General features: G+C 40.9%; 3 protein-coding genes across 10 annotated transcripts in view; 1 reads left to right on the forward strand and 2 right to left on the reverse strand.

Moving 5' to 3' along the window:
- The window catches only part of pms1 (PMS1 homolog 1, mismatch repair system component), a 54,910-nt gene extending 47,607 nt beyond the window's left edge, over positions 1–7,303 (reverse strand). Inside the window, exons 1-5 of one of the 4 annotated variants that reach the window (XM_046359954.1) lie at positions 7,202–7,303; positions 5,809–5,963; positions 2,149–2,331; positions 1,956–2,058; positions 1,679–1,842 (exon numbers count right to left, since the gene is read on the reverse strand). In XM_046359954.1, coding sequence (XP_046215910.1) covers positions 1,679–1,842; positions 1,956–2,058; positions 2,149–2,331; positions 5,809–5,940 — 582 coding nt within the window. In that variant the 5' untranslated portion in view covers positions 5,941–5,963; positions 7,202–7,303. Of the gene's footprint in view, positions 1–1,678; positions 1,843–1,955; positions 2,059–2,148; positions 2,332–5,808; positions 5,964–6,071; positions 6,211–6,659; positions 6,968–7,201 lie in introns of those variants that run through there. The other 3 variants (XM_046359937.1, XM_046359928.1, XM_046359945.1) reach the window with 3 other exon arrangements.
- Positions 7,304–11,674: 4,371 nt separating this feature from the next.
- ormdl1 (ORMDL sphingolipid biosynthesis regulator 1) lies at positions 11,675–18,558 on the forward strand. Of its 5 annotated transcripts, none has more exons than XM_046330719.1 (4): positions 11,675–11,813; positions 16,123–16,303; positions 17,119–17,301; positions 17,574–18,558. In XM_046330719.1, the coding sequence occupies exons 2-4, from the start codon at positions 16,130–16,132 to the stop codon at positions 17,712–17,714; spliced, it is 498 nt and encodes a 165-aa protein (XP_046186675.1). In that variant the 5' UTR covers positions 11,675–11,813; positions 16,123–16,129; the 3' UTR covers positions 17,715–18,558. The 5 variants fall into 5 exon arrangements, with proteins under 5 accessions (XP_046186675.1, XP_046187002.1, XP_046186762.1 ...); XM_046331046.1 differs by having other exon boundaries at positions 17,119–17,270; XM_046330806.1 differs by having other exon boundaries at positions 11,724–11,805.
- A 52-nt stretch (positions 18,559–18,610) lies between these two features.
- adat3 (adenosine deaminase tRNA specific 3) lies at positions 18,611–20,016 on the reverse strand. Its single transcript, XM_046366783.1, is given in 7 exon segments — positions 18,611–18,631; positions 18,876–18,920; positions 18,923–18,990; positions 18,993–19,270; positions 19,272–19,734; positions 19,737–19,881; positions 20,011–20,016. Coding segments are annotated over 7 exon segments (1,026 nt in total).
- Positions 20,017–20,300: the final 284 nt, after the last annotated feature.

The following is a 20,300-nucleotide window of genomic DNA, read 5'->3' on the forward strand; positions in this document are numbered from 1 at the left end:
GCCAGTACATCATGAGACGTGGAGGAGGCCGTAGGAGGGCAACAACCCAGCAGCAGGAGCGCTACCTCCGCTTTTGTGCAAGGAGGAGCAGGAGGAGCACTGCCAGAGCCCTACAAAATGACCTCCAGCAGGCCACAAATGTGCATGCGTCTGCTCAAACGGTCAGAAACAGACTCCATGAGGGTGGTATGAGGGCCCGACGTCCACAGGTGGGGGTTGTGCTTACAGCCCAACACCGTGCAGGACGTTTGGCATTTGCCAGAGAACACAGAGATTGGTAAATTTGCCACTGGCGCCCTGTGCTCTTCACAGATGAAAGGCGCCCTGTGCTCTTCACAGATGAAAGCAGGTTCACACTGAGCACATGTGACAGAGTCTGGAGACGCCGTGGAGAACGTTCTGCTGCCTGCAACATCCTCCAGCATGACCGGTTTGGTGGTGGGTCAGTCATGGTGTGGAGTGGCATTTCTTTGGGGGGCCGCACAGCCCTCCATGTGCTCGCCAGAGGTAGCCTGACTGCCATTAGGTACCGAGATGAGATCCTCAGACCCCTTGTGAGACCATATGCTGGTGCGGTTGGCCCTGGGTTCCTCCTAATGCAAGACCTCATGTGGCTGGAGTGTGTCAGCAGTTCCTGCAAGAGGAAGGCATTAATGTTATGGACTGGCCCGGCCATTCCCCAGACCTGAATCCAATTGAGCACATCTGGGACATCATGTCTCGCTCCATCCACCAACGCCACGTTGCACCACAGACTGTCCAGGAGTTGGCGGATGCTTTAGTCCAGGTCTGGGAGGAGATCCCTCAGGAGACCATCTGCCACCTCATCAGGAGCATGACCAGGCGTTGTAGGGAGGTTATACGGGCCCGTGGAGGCCACACACACACTACTGAGCCTCATTTTGACTTGTTTTAAGGACATTACATCAAAGTTGGATCAGACTGTAGTGTGGTTTTGAACTTTAATTTTGAGTGTGACTCCAAATCCAGACCTCCATGGGTTGATAAATTTGATTTCCATTGATAATTTGTGTGATTTTGTTGTCAGCACATTCAACTATGTAAAGAAAAAAAGTATTTAATAAGAATATTTCATACATTCAGATCTAAGATGTGTTATTTTAGTGTTCCCTTTATTTTTTTGAGCAGTGTATTAATTGGCTATGTAGGTCATTGCTCATTTCCAAAGATAAATATTGACATATTACTAGCTCAAAACAATTTGATCTTATAATAGACAAGTTAAATCACTGGGTGATGAGAATTTCAGATCAATTGCCCCCCCTCATCTGATTGTGGTAGATGCTCAGTCTGCCCTATGGCTCAGCTCACACACTACATCATACAAAACACACAGCTCAGAAGTCAGCTGAGACAGAGCCAATCGTTTCAAACTAAAAGTATCGTTCCTGTATAGTATCGGAGCCCATGTAACAAGATGTGTATCGAATTGTGTTTGTAAGGAGAGAAACACATCCCTGGAATAGGATGATCTACCATTTTAAGTCCCATCAAGACACCACTAACGTATCAAATCACACACAGCATTAAGGACACTCTAATGCTGTGATTATTGGGAGGTGGTATGCAGGGATTGGTTTCATGGAATATACAGACAGATGAGGACACCTTGTGGTAAGAAGTATAAGATTCATAAATAATAAGAAAAAAGTTGTACCTTATTGTGAGTGAGGGTGAGTCTCAGCTCTGGTTTTATAATGGCATAGGCCATGAGTAGGTCCTGCACCTTCTTCAACTCCTCCTTGCACTTCTTCGTGTTGGCATAGTACTGCCTCCTCACTGGGAGATTCTTAAAAAGCTTCAGTGCACAGACTGTGGTACCTGAAAAGACATCAAAGCTCATGTCTACCCATAACATTTCTCTGTCAAGTATACATAATAAATATTGCTGGAATCGGACAGAATGGATCGTCCGTTTCAGTAAAAAGCCAAACCTTGCCCTAGGTGAGAGGGCTTCTGGGAAACAACACTTCCCGTGAGGTCAAGCGTGTATTGGGTCCCGACGTCGTCCTCTGACGTCTTTGTCGTGACAGCTACCTGGTGGGAGTCAATGGGACAAATCTATCACAGCTACTTAATTCCGCTTTTGACTTTTTGGAGCAGAATCGTCTAAAAGACATATCTGACCTCTGCCACAGCGCAGATGGAGCCCAGGGCCTCTCCTCTGAAGCCATATGTCGCCAGGTGCTCCAGGTCGTCGTGGCTGCAGATCTTAGAGGTGTAGTGTTGCACAGCCATCACAGCAGTATCAGCAGCTTTGATGCCAGAGCCATTGTCTCTGATTTCTATTCGATCAAAACCATAATTCTCCTGAGACATGACAAACAAAAAACAGAATGCCTTCAATAAGAAATTTTAGTTAGTTCAGTGTAGTCCGTTCAGTGTAGTCCCTTCAAAAGTTTCTCAAAAGCAGATTTAGTTTTGGGTCCTATTAACACCTAAGACCTTAAAAAGTACCTTTTGTGGGTTGATCTGATCATATTTTAGTGTCCACTGCAGCTTAGTTTCCAATTCAAGAGGAGGAAGTACAAGAAAATAATCAATTGTGCTTCAATAAAACATAAGCTTCCTTCCATACAGGCTAGATGTGCTAGATGCTTGGAGCCATTTGATATTGACGATGTGGTGTTCACAGTTCCGTAAAAATGTCTTCCTCTTCATAAGTGGATTTGCTTCCCACTTGGCAATATAGGAGAAGAGTTAGAAATATTAGTCCAATAAAAAAGCTTCACTATGTCCTCAGAGGCTGGCTGTGCTGCCTGAAAGTATTACTGCTGACAGCTCATTAAGAAATGGCTTTGAAGTGGGCAAAGACTGCATTGATGAGAGTGAACTCAAGTATTCCGCCATGCCAAGAAAAACAAGCTCACACTGAGAGCAGGTGAGCTGAGCCCACTCGAAATGGGAAAATATCTTAGGAATTCAGATGACATGACCATGAGTACACTACAACCATTTCAGACAGTAATTGAGAGTTGGAGACCGTGTGTGTTGCTAGCTGTTCATTTTATCATGACAGGTTAAACAGCATACCTTAAAAAGGGCAATTCTGCCACTTTTCAACCGCATTCATTATCTCCAACACAAAACCATTGTCTACATACAGTGCCTTCGGAAAGTACTCATACTCCTAGACTTTCTCCACATTGTTACATTATAGCCTTATTCTAAAATGGATCAAATAATGTATTTTCCTCAGCAATCTACAATAAATACCCCATAATGACAAAGTGAAAACAGGTTTAGACATTTTTGCAAATTTATTCAAAATAAAAACAGAAATACATGATTTACATAAGTATTCAGACCCTTTGCGATGAGACTAAATTGAGCTCCTGTTTCCAATGATCATCCTTGAGCTGCTTCTACAAAGTAATTGTCCACCTGTTGTAAATTCCATTGATTGGACATGGATTTGGAAGGCACACAGTCTAAATAAAGTCTCACAGTTGACAGTAAATGTCAGTGCAAAAACCTAGCCATGAGGTCAAAGGAATTGTCCACAGAGCTCCAAGACAGGATTGTGTCAAGGCACAGATCTTGGGAAGGGAACCAAAAAAAATGTCTGCAGCATCGAAGGTCCCCAAATCCCAATAGCCTCCATCACTCCTAAATTGAAGAGGTTTGGAGCCACCAAGACGCTTCCTAGAGCTGGCAGCCAGGCCAAACTGAGCAATAAGGGGAAAAGGGCCTTGGCAGGGAGGTGACCAAGAACTAGATGGTTACTCTGACAGAGCTATAGAGTTCCTCTGTAGAGATGGGAAAACTTTACAGAAGGATAACCATCTCTGCAGCACTCCACCAATCAGGCCTTTATGGTAGAGGGCCAGACAGAAGCCACCCCTCAGTAAAAGCCACATGACAGCCCGCTTGAAGTTGGCCAAAAAGGCACCTAAAAAGACTCTCAGACATGAGAAACAAGATTCACTGGTCTGTTGAAACCAAGATTGAACTCTTTGGCCTGAATGCCAAGTGTCACATCTTGAGGAAACCTGGCCCCATCCCCACATTGAAGCATGGTGGTGGCAGCATCATGCAATGGGGATGTTTTTCAGAGACAGGGAGACTAGTCAGGATGAGGCAAAGATGAACGGAGTGAAGTACAGAGAGATCCTTGTTGAAAACCTGCTCCAGAGCACCATCGTTTCTCTTTGCTTATTTGAGCTGTTCTTGCCACAATATGGACTTGGTATTTTACCAAATAGGGCTATCTTCTGTATAGCACCCCTACCTTCCACAACACAACTGATTGGGTCAAATGCATTAAGGAAAGAAAGTCCACAAATAATCTCTTAACAAGGCACACCTGTTAATTGAAATGCCTTCCAGGTGACTACCTCATGAAGCTGGTTGAGAGAATGCCAAGACTGTGCAAAGCTGTCATCAAGGCAAAGGGTGACTACTTTGAAGAATCTGAAAATATATTTTGATTTGTTTAACACTTTTTATTGCTTACTACATGATTCCATATGTGTTATTTCATGTCTTCACTAAATTATACTATGTAGAAAATAGTACAAATAAAGAAAAACCCTGGAATGAGTAGTTGTGTCCAAACTTTGACTGGTACTGTAGCTGTGCAGAAACGATCCCCATCCAGCTTTACAGAGCTTGAGAGGATCTGCAGAGAGGAATGAGAGAATCTCCCCAAATACAGGTGTGCCAAGCTTGTAGCGTCATACCCAAGACTGGAGGCTGCAGCGAGCCTAAGGTGCTTCAAGAAAGTACTTAGTAAAAGGCCTGAATACTTATGTAAATGTTATTTCCATTTTTTATTTAGTAAAAATGTACACAAATTTTAAAAAATATATTTTTGCTTTGTTATTACGAGGTATTGTGTGTAGCTTGATGGGGAAAAAACATTTAATACATTTTAGAATAAGGATTTAACTTAACAAAATGTGGAAAACATCAAGGGATCTAAATACTTTCCGATTGCACTGCATGTGGAAACGTTTCTATGATCTGTGGTTAAAAAGACAAGGTCCTAAAAAAATGCAGGGTAGGAGTAACCCTTAATTAACGTTCGTTCTCGTATATAGGTTGAAAATGGCAGATTTGGGAAATTATAAGCCTCCTAAATTGGAACGTAGTGGCTGTACAGTAACATGCTATACATGACGTCAGAGCTCTGGCTCTGCGTTTCACTGTGCTGTATGGTTTTGACTGACAGCCGTTCTGAATTTGAACACTGCAAGCAACAAGAAGTTACCCCCATCCCTCCTAGCAATTTTTGCACATTATTTGTTGTCTGCAAGAATGAAATGCTGTAAATTAAAATGACTATGTATTTTGACAGATGAGACATTGAGTATTAAAATAAATACTGCTTTGATGTCATAAAAGCAAGCCATGAGTGCAAATGTGCACTTTACATTTCCAAATCATCAAACATGTCATATACTGTGTCAACTTTTATGAAAACTGTTTGATGTACAGTTACAAGATGACATGCCGTCATACCCTGGGTTGTTCTGAACAGAATGACCCCGTTTGTTTTTTAAATTTACCACGGCAAACCTACCTGAATGCACTCATGACTCCTTTCTATGCGCACCAAAATGACAACCCCATGTAGAAAAACGTTTTTTCACATATGAAGACACTTATTGTGCTGGAGATAATGAATTTTAGGTTGAAAAGTGGTGCAATTGCCCTTTAAGTAGGCCTAATTCTCACCAGGGAAAACAAGTCAAATATGTGCTTTACAACATGACAATTTCAACATGCCATTACTGATTTTCAAATGCTTCCCTGGTCACAGTAACGGTTAAAATAATATTTTACCAGTTTAATGTCGATGCTCAAGGCACCAGCATCCAAGGAATTCTCCAGCAGCTCCTTCACCACGTTTACCACAGAGTTGATGACCTGACAGCTGGACAGAAGCCTCACGGTGTCTGCAGGCAGCCGGTTCATGATTTGTTACTGTTTATGGACACCTGCAATATGGAGGAAAAAAACTGATATTACATTGTAGCATAGATGGAACAATGAGATATTTCACTGGAATATAACATATGAATCATCCACTTGGCGCTTCCACTCACTACCAAATATGGCAGGCAGTGAGAGAAGATGAAACGAGATTGATTTTGGCCTACAATCTGCAAATATTCTCATCGATTAAAGTTGTTTTTAAATCACATTGTTTAGGAGCGTAAAATCGAATTGAGTTATTGCACACGCGCATTTCACGAGTAGGCGTTCCCGAACGGAAATATTTAGACGTATGCAAGAACGGGCCAATAGGATCTCGCTTGGCTGCAACGCCACTATGACTCTATTCCAATTGGAAACGACAGGCCATGGTCTATCTTGGTTGAGTTATACCAATCTTTGATTGTAGTGCAATGAGATGTCACTCACAACACAATTGCTAGCTAACTGGTTGGCTGATTAGGGTTCAATTAGCTGGCAAGGGTGTATTCATTCCGCAGATTCGGTTGCTAAGTTTGTTAAAACGGAACTTCAATTAATTTGACCAATATAAACTCTCGTTTTAGTTGCAGCCAATTATTATACCCATGGTTGGCTGAGTGAATAACATTAGCTAGTTAACTAACCTTACCTGACAGCCATAAACTCTCGAAACGATGAATACATTTACAATACATTTTAACACAATAGGAACTCACTGGTGGACTGTGTAGTTATTTATTTGAAAGACAGCTGTCTCCTACCTCCGCGTCCGGTCTGGTTCAATAACAATAACGCAAATACACGTGCTAAAAAATTAGACGCTGTGAAGTAGTTCAGTGTGTAAAGCAAGCAAGAATAATTAAGTATTTCCAGGTCACGGATTTTTGGAATCATTCAGAATAAGAGTCCCGTCCAGTATACTTGGTAAATAAAAGTTAGGACGAACATTATGGAAAATGTGCACAATTATCGATATTTTATCCTACACTGTTATAAATGTTCCATACGCACAAAAAGTGTGTTTCTCTCAAATTCGGTGGACAAATTTGGTTACATCCCTGTTAATGAGCATTTCTCCTTTGCAAAGATAATCCATCCACAGGTGTGGCATATGAAGAAGCTAATTGAACAGCATGATCATTATACAGGTGCACCTTGAGCTGGGGACAATAAAAGACCACTTTAAAATGTGCAGTTTTATCACAGCACAATGCCACTGATGTCTCAAGTTGAGGAAGCGTGCAATTGGCAAACTCACTGCCGGAATATCCACCAGAGCTTTTGCCAGATAATTGAATGCTACCTCCAAATTCCAAGAATTTGGCAGTATGTCCAATCAGCCTCACAACCGCCAACCACCTGTAATTACACCAGCCCAGGACCTCCACATCTGTCTTCTTCAGCTGCGGGACCATCTGAGAGGGGGTGGGATGGTGCTGAGAATTTATGTCTGTAATAAAGCCCTTTTTGGGGGTGAAACTAATTCTGATTGGTTGGGCCTGGCTCCACCGTGGGTAGGCCTGGCTGCCAAGTGGGTGGGCCTATGCCTTCCAAGGCCCACTCATGGCTGCACCCCTGCCCAGTTGTGAAATCCATAGATTAGGGCCTAATTTATTTATTTCAATTGACTGATTTCCTTACATGAACTGTAACTCAGTAAATCATTGAAATAGTTGCATGTTGCTATTATATTTTTTTCAGATTAGTTATCATACAAAGAATAATAAAAATGATTTCTATAAGATATTATGTGATTGATTAGTTGTTGTTTTTTCAAGACTAAATCGTCAACAATGCTTTTTGTGTGTGTACCCCTATAATTTTTTGCACCATGTACACAATTTTCTGTACATTTTGTCACAGGTAAAGGTCCATTGTTCTAGTCAGGACCTTGTTGTCCATTCATTGTCCATTCTAGTCAGGACCACTTCTAGTTTCCAAATCCACAGAGTTTCACCCAGAGGAGCGTGCTTTTGTGGTCCTTAAATGAACTCAGCAACAAACAAAATAGGTCCCAATGTCAACTGCGTTTATTTTCAGCAAACTTAACATGTGCAAATATTTGTAAGAACATAAGATTCAACAACTGAGACATAAACTGAATAAATTCCACAGACATGTGACTAACAGAAGTGGAATAATGTGTCCCTGAACAAAGGGGGGGGGTCAAAATCAAAAGTAACAGTCAGTATCTGGTGTGGCCACCAGCTGCATTACGTACTGCAGTGCATCTCCTCCTCATGGACTGCACCAGAATTTTTCAGTTCTTGCTGTGAGATGTTACCCCACTCTTCCACCGATGTACCTGCAAGTTCCCAGACATTTCTTGGGGAATGGCCCTAGTTCTCACCCTCCGATCCAACACGTCCCAGACGTGCTCAATGGGATTGAGATCCGGGCTCTTCGCTGGCCATGGCAGAACACTGACATTCCTGTCTTGCAGGAAATCATGCACAGAACGAGTAGTATGGCTGGTGGCATTGTCATGCTGGAGGGTCATGTCAGGATGGGCCTGCAGGAAGGGTACCACATGAAGGAGGAGGATGTCATCCTTGTAACGCACAGCGTTGAGACAGTGTTTAAACATTGGAATAAAACAAGCTTTTATTTTGGGTTCTGATTGGGTACGACAGTTGAACTAAGCACATGTGGTATGTATAAGTTAATCGTCAAGAATCAAAATGGGTGTGTGCATACACAATTAAGTCAAATGGATGTTGCAATGGATGATTACTTTTAAAGCTGTTAACAATAAAATCAATGATATAGTATTATTTGTGCTATAAAGGCAATTAACTTTTCCCTTTTTTCATATTGTTAAACAAAATTCTAAGTTTGCTAACATTTCCACATAAAATGTAATGAAATTCGACCATTTTTATCGATTTTTTACGATCTTCATTGCGGGACTTTTATTTTGAAGGGAAATCGCGGAGGTCACGGCCTTATTCTTGCTGGTGGAAGAGGTCAAATTAGCGCCTTCACACCTTTGGCATGTGATTGGCTGTTTGGAAAGTTAGTTCCTAACTAAGTACATCCGGGTCATGGATTTTTTTAAACTCCTTCAGAGTAAGAGTTATGACCCTGTACACTTTGTAAATTAATAAAAGTATGACAAATGTGCACAATTACTGATATATTTTAAACTAGCTATATTAGCTATAATTTAAAGTATTTCCATAAGATATGATGTGATTCATTTGTATATTTCTTCAAGCCTAAATGGTCACAATGTTATTTTGTGTGTGTGTGTATTTCCTATAATTCATTGCACCTACATTGTGTCACAGTAAAAGGGGGTTCCATTCACTTGTAGTTTCCAAATCCACAGAGTTTACACCCCTAGGAGCGTTGCTGCTGATTTTGCCAATCAGTTTAAATGCAGTACTTGTTTTCATATGGGGGGGGGGGGGGTTCAGGAGCACTTCTATATATGTCATTTATACCATACATAGATTCTGTAGGACCTACTAAGTACTCCCAACCCCCCTTTTACTTCGACACATATATTAGTATTTTATTTTTTCAACCAATGTGTAATTTATAGGCCTGTAGGGGCCGATTCCGACTAAGGAAATGTAAGCCTTTTCTATGCATGCCTTTCCTCAGCACTTCTCAGTCGTTTGTATTCAGACACCATATGCAGGTGCTTAACAGGCCTTGCAGGCGTGGTTCCCTTCCGCGCTGAAGACATTTCATTCAACAGATTTTCTTGTGGCATTTTCATTCAATAGGGTTTTCAGTACATTTATCTTAAGCCATCCCTATAAATGTGGTGTACCTTTAATTTGAAGTTTGTCAACAGACACTAGAATACATTGAGAGAACAGTGTCAGAATATAGGGATCAATGAAAGAGCGCTATCTAAATATATACATTATTAGTCTCCGCCTCAGTACCAAATGGTAGATTTAAAAATACTCTGATCTTGTAGATTATTTAGGCAAATTTAAGGGTTAGGATAGTATGTATGAATCATACAAAAAAATATTTGGAGAGCCTCTATACACTATAATATATTGAGGAATAAAAAATATAGTTTGAATTCATCCAGACTTTTGTCATATTCAAGTTCAATCCATGGAACATTGGAAGGTGGATAAAAGTGTACCATAGGGGTTGAACAATAGTCTGTCACTAATCATGGAACTGTATGACAACGGTGTAGTTGTGAACCATGCACCAGGTTTCATAATGATTCCATAATGATTCAAATTGGCTGCATGTCCCAAATTATTGCACAATGTTAGCATAATATGATCCCCTAACGCTAGCGACCCTCAGGAAAAACAAAGAAAGTTAAATGGAATAGAATAGAATGATGCAAAAAGATAAACTACAAATTGAAGAAAACAAACACTAAAACACTGACAGTTATGTGACGGTGGATTCCGAAAGTGGCTAACATTTAACATGATACAATTTGTCAAATAAAATAGAGAAAAGCCTGGGCACAGTCTATAATTAAAACATTCTAAAGTGCATACATCCTCTCAGCAGGTTCAGCCCAACAGAAGCCTATAGCTTGAGTGTCCAAATTTCATCCATGCAAATTATGAGGGCACACAAATAAAATTCTGAATAACGGCACAGCTATTTACAGCATATTTCACTGTGGAAAAGGGGCTGCAATACCTCATGTTGATATTATTTTCAATTTGCTTCCATATGGCTGGTTTCACATTCATCTCCAGAAGGAATAATTCTCTAAAACAATTGCTATGTTTATTTACAATCCCCTTTACCTTACTAACTTACCTAGCTCTTATCAATAGCTCTTAAGGTGCATGGAGAATGCTGTTATTTATATCAGGGGGAAAAAGTAGATACCTTTTCCCACTTGGAACCGGCAGGTTCACTCTACCTTATTCATGGTTTCCTTGCATGTAAAGGTGGTGGAATTATGAGGGCATTAAGTCAAGGTCAGAATACGACTTATCTGTAGACACATCCACCACACCTTAAATTCTTAGATCTCCACCACAAATGAATAGCGGGTGAATAACTCATACTTAAATTCAAGGTCAGAATACACAGAGAGAAAAGTACATAAAAGGGAATAACGTTCCATTTACATGCGCTTAACTTGGGTCGGAATCAGGGCCATAGAGAAAAGTGCATAAAAAGTGAATTATGTTCCATTTATGCACTGCTTAACAAGGGTCAGAATTGGCCCCATAGTGTTTTGCTTGGGACCAATGGAGTGAGTGCAATAGAAAGTGCTGCTGGGTATTTAGACCTCAGTCCCCCAAGTAATAACACCAAAAAATATTCTACAGACCCTACTGTGTAATACCAACCCCACCTTTACTTCGGCACATAAAATTGTTTTTTTTCTCTATAAGCCAATATGTAATTTATAGACCCAAAGTGTATTGCATTGTGACCAATGGAGTGAGTGGAGTAGAAAGTGCTGATGGGTATTTAGACCTCAGTCTCCATAAAATAACTGCATATATAGATACTACAGACCCAACTAACTATTCCCAACCCCACTTTTACCTCAGCACATAGAATCGTTTTTTCTCTGCACCCCAATGTTTTGAACATACCAAACTGAACATTGTATTTTTCGAGAGTGGTCTTATTTTTTATTTTATTTAGGAGCATATTTGTGTAATTGTTTCCATAAAGTCCTCTTTGCATTTGCTTATACGCACAATAAAAAAATGACATTGATTCAAATGTTATATCTTTGAATGAGTTATCCACATTGCAATGTTTTTGAAAGGCTGGCTTTTATTTTTTTTTTGGATTCCTAATTGCAACTCAAAAGTGACGTCATCGTTTGTGCGGCTTGTGAAGGGGAGCTTGGCCTTCTGTCGTTCTTACTGCCACGTTTAAAAACCGATTCATAACAAGGTACTCCAGTAAGTACATGACAATATCTGTGTTGACTGTTTGGTAAAATATTTGATAACACTATTGATATGCAAATATTGTGACTTATGTATTGCTATTTTCACGAAAAAATAGCTAGCTAGCAAGTTAGCAATTCAACTGGTGTTGTTTCAAGCATACAATACTTCACTTGACTTGTTGAAAGTAGCTGGAGCTTGGCTGTTGGCTAAAGTAAGCTAGCTACTTAGTTTCCAGCGGAATTGTTAGCTGGCACTTAGACATGTGAAAGTAATGGTAGATACCTAGCTAATGTTAGCTAGTGCGGTTAAGCTAACTAGAAATTAGCCATTGATCGTGACTCTCAGTTCCATTGCATTAAACATAAGTCGGTGGATGAAGGCATCTTCTGTACGGGGGCGTTTTGTTAAAAGCCCCGACGCTCGGTCTGAACATTTTCACGCATGGCTTGAAGCATAAGGATCTTATCTTTCATATCAGTGAGAACCTTTTTGTTTTTTGAAAAGTATTTAAGTGGATATATACATTTGTATGGGGTTAGTGTTCCCACATGGCCATATCTCCATGTTATGGAAAACAGATGGAAGACAGGCACCACCTGTGCTAATTCGCTATCTAACGTTAGCATGATCGGGTGGAGGCACCCATAACTGTATGGATCTGTGCTAAACAGCTACAATATCTTATTTTATTTGAAGGATTTTGTTTATCGCCGATGAAAGATGAGGGACATATATACATACACATATAATACATAAGACTTAATATGTTTATGGATTTTTTCTTTATATATATATTTTTTAAGAATGCAGATCACAATACATCTAATCCCAGCCTATTGCACCAAACTACAACGGGAAGATGTGGTCAGAAAATGGGAGAATGATGCCAGTGAGACCTTAGAGGGCTGCTTTGACTGTGCAGACTGGAGTGTGTTCAGAGGGAGCAAGTCTTGAGGCCACAAATTCTGTGAGGATATTATTGTTCCTTCCAAAACTTAAAAGTTATTTTCTAACAAAAAACCCATGATCACAAAGAATCTGAAAAGAAAATAGCATTTACCACTGGCAACAAGATTGAAGCTAAACTAATTCAATCCAAATTAAATAAACAGATGAAACGGGCCAAGAGAGTGTACAATGATAAGGTGGAAAGGCTCTTTCAGGAAGGTAAAGCCAGACAAAGGTGCTTGGAGATTGTGAAAATACTGGCAGGCATTAACAACACCCAACTGTCCCCTGCTCCAAAATAAAAAGATTTTGTTGACTTTGCAGAGAAACTCAAGTTTTTTTGTTTTGTAGATTTAACCAATATGACTTTGCAATGGAAAAGAAGGAGCTGAACTCTGACCTAACATGTCACACACTGTAACAAATGTTGAGCTTCAACCAAAATATGAAGATGCTGTATTTTAAAAGGATAAAGTACCATGCATGGCCAGACAACATTAGTGGTTGCCTACACTCAAGTTTGCTTACAAGCGCCACAGGGGTGTTGATGATGCAGTTCAGTCCCTACTGCACTGTGCCTACACCCACTTGGGGAAACCCAAGACATGCGTCAGAATGGTATTTGTGGATTTCTCGAGTGCCTTTTAATATAGTCCTCACTTAATGGGTTAAAAGCTCCAGAACATGAATGTCAATCCACATCTGATTCTCTGGATCCTCTCCTTTCTGGTCAGATTCAATTGTCTCATTGCAGCTTGTCCAGAACCATCTTTACAGAATCACCACAAGGCTCCATCATCTCACCTGTTTTAGGAGTTCAGACCCATAGATGATGTTCATCAAGTATTCAGATGACACAGTAATTATGGACACAGCAGGCAACTCAGAAGGGCACCTCGAGGCTGAAATGGACATGTTTTTACTGTGGTGTATACAGAACTACCTGGACCTCAATGCAACCAAAACCAAAGACCTGGTCATTGACTTTAGAAGAGACCAACCTACCATCCCCACCACTGGAGATGAACAGACAGATCATTGAGCGAGTGGAGGACTACAAATTCCTAGGAACCATCATTGGCAACAAGTTAGCTCTCCGACAAAAGAAACATTGAACACATTCACTCAATGTCAACAATATATGTTATTTATACAGAAATGGAGAAATGTACAATCAATCCTCCAAGCATTCTAAAAAGGATTACATACCCCCCCCCCCCCTTCAAATCTACACACAATACCCCATAATGACAAAGCAAAAACAGGTTTTTAGACATTTTTGCAAACCTATTAAAAACAAAGATACCTTATTTACATAAGTATTCAGACCCTTTGCTATGAGACTTGAATTTGAGCTCAGGTGCATCCTGTTTCCATTGATCATCCTTGAGCTGTTTCTACAACTTGATTGGAGTCTACCTGTGGTAAATTCAATTGATTGGACATGATTTGGAAAGGCACACACCTGTCTATATAAAGTCCCACAGTTGACGGTGCATGTCAGAGCAACAACCAAGCCATGAGGTCAAAGGAATTATCCGCGGAGCTCCGAGACAGGATTGTGTCGAGGCACAGATTTGGGGAAGGGTACTAAATCTTGGTCCCGGGGGAGGTGACCAAGAACCCCATGGTCACTCTGACAGAGCTCCAGAGTTCCTCTGTGAGGATGGGATAACCTTCCAGAAGGACAACCATCTCTGCAGCACTCCACCAATCAGGCCTTTATGGTAGAGTGCCAGACGGAAGCCACTCCTCAGTAAAATACACATGACAGCCCGCTTGGAGTTTGCCAAAAGGCACCTGAAGACTCTCAGACCATGAGAAACAAGATTCTCTGGTCTGATGAAATGAAGATTGAACTCTTTGACCTGAGTGCCAAGCGTCATGTCTGGAGGAAACCTGACACCACCCTTACGGTGAAGCATGGTGGTGGCAGCAATCATGCTGTGGGGATGTTATTCAGCGACAGGGACTGGGAGACTAGTCAGGATCGAGGGAAAGATGAACGGAGCACAGTACAGAGATCCTTGACAAAAACCTGCTCCAGAGCGCTCAGGACCTCTGACTGGGGGCGAAGGTTCATCTCCCAACAGGACAATGATCCTAAGCACACAGCCAAGACAACGCTGGAGTGGCTTCGGAACAAGTCTCTGAATGTTCTTGAGTGGCCCAGCCAGACTTGAACCCGATTAAACATCTCTGGAAAGACCTGAAAATAGCTGTGCATCAATGCTCCAACCTAACAGAGCTTCAGAGGATCTGCAGAGAATGGGAGAAACTCTCCAAATACAGGTGTGCCAAGCTTGTAGCATCATACCCAAGAAGAATCAAGGCTTTAATCACTGCCAAAGGTGCTTCTACAAAGTACTGAGTAAATGATCTGAATACTTATGTTAATGTGATTTCAGTTTATTTTTATACATTTGCAGAAAGAAAAAAATATACTGTTTTTGATTTGTCATTATGAAGTATTGTGCGTAGATTGAGGGGAAAAAATACAATTTAATCAATTTTGGAATAGGGCTGTAATGTAACAAAACTTGAAAAAAGTAACGGGGTCTGAATAATTTCTGAATGCACTGTATATGCTTTATAGAGTCCATCTTTGCCTTTTAATATTACGGGTTTTAGGGAACGTTTTAGGGAATATTGTTTGGTGCTCTAGGGAACAGATCAGATTCCATTTAACAGGGTAATAATAATCAGTGGGAAGGTCATCAGAGCAAGCAAGTATCTGCCATAGCATTGTTGCTGCACTTTTCAAATGAAAAGCCTCCGTGCAGCTGCTTTTGAATGCATGACCCTCATGGGACATTTGCAAGTGAATAGGTTGGTTTCCCCTTTAATGCTTGAAAGCGAAAATGCTACACACTTTCTCCAAATGGCTGAGATGCCAGCAAACCCTATTCCAAGCATACTGGTATATAAACAAGGATAGCTACTTGCCCACAGTTACGTTTTTCGACATCACCATTATCAAGAACTTGAGAAATCTGAGAATTTATGATGCAACTTCAAACTTTAAATCTCAAGCCAACCAATGGTCTGAAAAGCAACTCTCAGACAATTTAAAAGTCCAAATAGGTTACAATATGTCATGTTGTGGAAAGTGTAATTTTAATGATTTGTCAAACAACAGCAAGAGGTATTGTTGTGCAAGAAAGGTGAAAGTGTACTACATAGCCTAAGCAGATCATGTTCATTTTATTTGCGTAATCTATCCTGTACCTGCAGGCTATGAACTTTGTGTATTGCAGTAGTAATTGGCTCCCTGTTGGGATAATTTATGAGTGACACATTTTTGTGATGTTTTCAAAGGAATAAGGTGTATTCATCAGTAACACAATCCTCGTACTTCTCTTGTTCACAGAAACAAAATGAATGTTGGCGTAGCGCACAGTGAGGTGAACCCCAACACTCGGGTCATGAACAGTCGAGGGATCTGGCTCACCTATGCCCTCGGTGTTGGAATGCTTCACATTGTGCTCTTGAGCATACCCTTCTTCAGTGTACCTGTGGTGTGGACTCTCACAAATGTTATACACAATTTTGTAAGTCATTTATCTTCTCACACTTTAATAGCCTATCACCAGTTTGTTCTTCTTACCTACAGCCATATCATGGTAAACCCCCCCCCCCCCTTCCTTCAAAGTTGTTGCCTAGACAATTGTTGCTTCCTCATTGCACTGGCCTCTCATTGTTCCTTGCACAATCTGTTGAATAAAGAAACAAGGTCACTGACATGACAACTCACTAAGTTTAACTGTTGTCCCCATATTGGAAAAGTGTTCTGTATCATGGCCCTAAGGAAGGCCATTAAAAAGGGAACCACAATATCCTGCTATTTCAGTTCAGCAGCTTATTGTTTACTGTATCTTTCGCTTGCCATTAACTGCTAATTCATCTGGTATATGAAGACTTTTCACAGACCCTGTTATTTAATAGAATGTAGCATTCTCATTCAAATGACCTGATGTTCTCAGTGCCAAGTGTTGTAAAGGAACGTAGGAAGTGAATAACCAGAATATACTCACTCCAATGTCCCACGTATGACCTAGTAGTTCATAAAGTATCAGTTGAGGTAATTGTGAGAGGCTTTGGTCAACTTTGCACCAGTAAGCAGATTTCACACGCACTCCGCTTCTTAGCATAAATACAGTTCCCATTCGATCCCAGCTCATTCCAAGGAAGGATGAATTCAAATAAACATTTTATTTTAATTAACCAAAAGGACACGTAGTTGTGCTGCAACATCTACCCTCAGTCTCAGGCACCATTTGCTACTTTATGATTAGTTTGTCTTGTCTTAGTGGACTGTCTCTCGTCATCAAGATTTGGACTCATTCACTGTGTGTCTGTCTTGCAGGGGATGTATGTCTTCATGCATGCAGTGAAAGGCACTCCGTTTGAGACCCCAGACCAAGGCAAAGCCCGGCTCCTGACACATTGGGAACAGTTGGACTACGGCGTGCAGTTCACATCATCCAGAAAATTCTTCACCATCTCCCCAATCATTTTGTACGTCGCCACCCGTCATTTAGAACAAGAGGTTACATTTTTGTCCATTGGCTTTAGATACCCATTTTAGCATCCAATGCAGAAATAATTGTAAACTGTATGGGACGGTTTCCCGGACACAGATCAATCCTAGTCCTGGACTAAAAACCACTTAAATCCTCCATTGAGAATGTGTTTTGGTCCAGGATAGGTTTAATCTGTGTCTGGGAAACCAGCCCTATAAATTCCAACTGTTGACCATGTTGCAGAGCTTTTTTTAACTGACACATTTGCTAACTTGTCTTATTTTTTTTCTCCCCCTAGATATTTTCTTGCAAGTTTCTACACGAAGTACGACACTACACACTTTGTCATAAACACTGCCTCCCTTTTGAGTGTGCTGATCCCCAAATTGCCACAACTACACGGAGTCCGCATCTTTGGCATCAACAAGTATTAAGCTGAGTGTTGAGAGTCAGTGGTGTGACAAACTCTCAAAGGAGCTATTGGCTCATAGCAAGATGAATAGTTAACCCTATTTACTCTGTACCACTGGAGTTTGTACTGAGCAGTTTTGTACGGTATGTGTAATTGTCACTCATTGTTTAGATACACCAGGTTAAACTATAGTGGGAGACTTGGAGAGCGACGATAATTCCATGTGCATTACTAACTTAAGTAAATATTTAATTATTATTATTTTTAATCTACATAGACCTGGGCTGGCCCATGTTTAAAAAGTGGAGCTTTTTTTGTTCTGATTTTGTTTGCCCTCACTTCACACAGTGACAAAGATTGCGTTCCTCCTTGTTACAATAAATGTTTCTCATCGTAACCGAAAGCCTTGGAAATATCAGATGCATTTTTAAAGATCATTTCTCCATAAAAGTAGGAGCCTATGGTTCAATGTTTGACACTTATTTTTTTAGATGGGTTATCATTGCTGAAAAGAACTGAACAATATGAAATAGACATTGTGTATGATTTCCTTGGTATATGAATCATTTCTCATTGTTACTCGGTTATATAGGGCAGGCATTTTTTTCCCCCGTGTATATAGTTGTATGTATAGGTTAATGTCTTGATGATTTTTCATAAGATGTGTTGTCAGATGAAAGTGTTTACTGAGACGGGTCTACGGTTTGCCTATGTACCTATATTAATGTAGCTGTACTTGTTTAGGAGATCTTCTGAATGGTATTACCAAGGCAGCTAGTCCTGTTCTGTTTGGTCATGGCTTATCCACGGTATTCTTGGAGCTTTGTCAGCCCCTGTATCTAACATCATTAAAACATGTGTGCCCTTAAAAGCCGTGTGTATGTCTTAACTGGATAAATTTATTGAGGGAAATGGATGGAAACTCATATTTTGACATGCACTGACTACAGTGGGAGATGAGCATAAAAACAAGCTGTGAATGCTTTTAAGTGATGTCACAGTGGCAAAAGTTTTGTTTAAAATGAAATGCAATAAATTAAAACAATTTATGTAATCCAAAATGTCGTTACACCTTGATCTTATTCCTAAACAGTGTGTGCATAGTAATCTGACATGTGAGACTATCCAATTATAAAGGTAGAGCATTCCTGTAACAATTATGTGAACCGTAGGAATTAATTTTGGTACTGTTGGCTCAACTCCTTTGAAAACCTCAAAGCGGTGAGTCTTGATAATTTTTGAGCATCAATTTTATATTTAGTCCCAAATGCCACATCGGTAGAGGCTGTTCCATAGAAGACTTCCTGGACTGGACTAGCAGTGTACAAGGCTCTCAAATACAAGGCTCTCAAATTACATACAGGTTGTTCCCGGTGCAGATGTACGGCTGACCTCTCCTCTGCACTGTCCTTGTCCCGCAGGACCCCACAGGTTGGCATGGTGGTGGAGCCATGTATTTCAGAGGGTGAGGAGTCTGGCAAAACAAACTGGCATGGCAGGAGGGGTACTTATCATGGGTGTAGGCCCCACCACGCTGCCCACGTGCCACAAGGTCAATGCAGACCATGACAGCGTGATTGTAAGTGGGTGAACGCCTTTCCAGCAGCAACAATCCTCACTGCCGCTGGCTCAACAACTGCAGCCCCCACGCCTCTCTCCTGCCCTGCTCTTGCTGCAGCCATGTAGTCCTGCATCTTGGCTTTCATAGAGGAGGTGAACAGCTGGCCTTTTAGTGCCACCGTCACTTGCTTGTCCTCATAATAGGGGGTGGGGCAGTGTTTCCTGGCCTGCTCAAACTTTGATCTGATCAAAGGCGGGCATGCTGGTGTCTTGACCAGGAAAAGGTCCCCTAGACCTCCATAGTTTATTATACCTGAGGGTGACAGATCAGATATGTGCATGTCCTTACTGCCATCAATGTCTGGTGCATCACTGGCAAGGCATATAATGATCTCCAGAGGGTGAGGGTTGCCCTTATCCTTGCATGCCCCGTACTCTCTTGATGTGCGTCAGTTTGTGGCTAACTCCTTTATCAAACGAGAGGTTTCTTGTTGACGATGGGAGCTGCAAAGGCCTCGATTAGCTCAGCGTCATGTGAGTGAACGTTGGACAGCACAGGATAAGCGACCCAGGAGTCTATGTCACACTCAGATTATTTGATGCGTTTGGACTGTGGCTCCATTTCACATAGTACCTGTGATAAAGATTTTCAACCACAAATCTGGCCAAAGAACTCGGATCCAGACGATGTTCACATAAAATGGGGTGATTCTGCAACTTTGGGCACTTTGGCCAAGGTAAACATATTCAAACACCATTTTACCACCATTTTAATTGTCTTTGATTTGTCTAGAAACAATATCTGAAAACGGCTGCATTGTACTATTTTTGTCATTTTTCCCAGACAGCCAGACACATGTAATTTGCATCATTAAATCATCCATTTTAGTTAAGTTCATTTCATTTTCAACACATTTCTTATGTGTACATGAACTTGTATTGAATATGATTTGTAGTGATTAAGGTTTTCCTAAAATGAATAATTCAACACGATGTCTGAATGTATAAACTTGCCTTGGTGACAGCTGAAAACATTTATGAAAAATAAGATAT

The sequence above is a fragment of the Oncorhynchus gorbuscha genome, linkage group LG01, assembly GCF_021184085.1.
Source record: "Oncorhynchus gorbuscha isolate QuinsamMale2020 ecotype Even-year linkage group LG01, OgorEven_v1.0, whole genome shotgun sequence".
Lineage (NCBI taxonomy): Eukaryota > Metazoa > Chordata > Actinopteri > Salmoniformes > Salmonidae > Oncorhynchus > Oncorhynchus gorbuscha.

Coding starts and splice junctions, on each gene's coding strand:
- ormdl1 (XM_046330719.1), top strand. CDS start 16,130: ATGAATGTTGGCGTAGCGCACAGTGAGGTGAACCCCAACACTCGGGTC. Junction 16,304..17,118: donor CAAATGTTATACACAATTTT/GTAAGTCATTTA, acceptor TCTGTCTTGCAG/GGGATGTATGTCTTCATGCA. Junction 17,302..17,573: donor CCCGTCATTTAGAACAAGAG/GTTACATTTTTG, acceptor TTCTCCCCCTAG/ATATTTTCTTGCAAGTTTCT.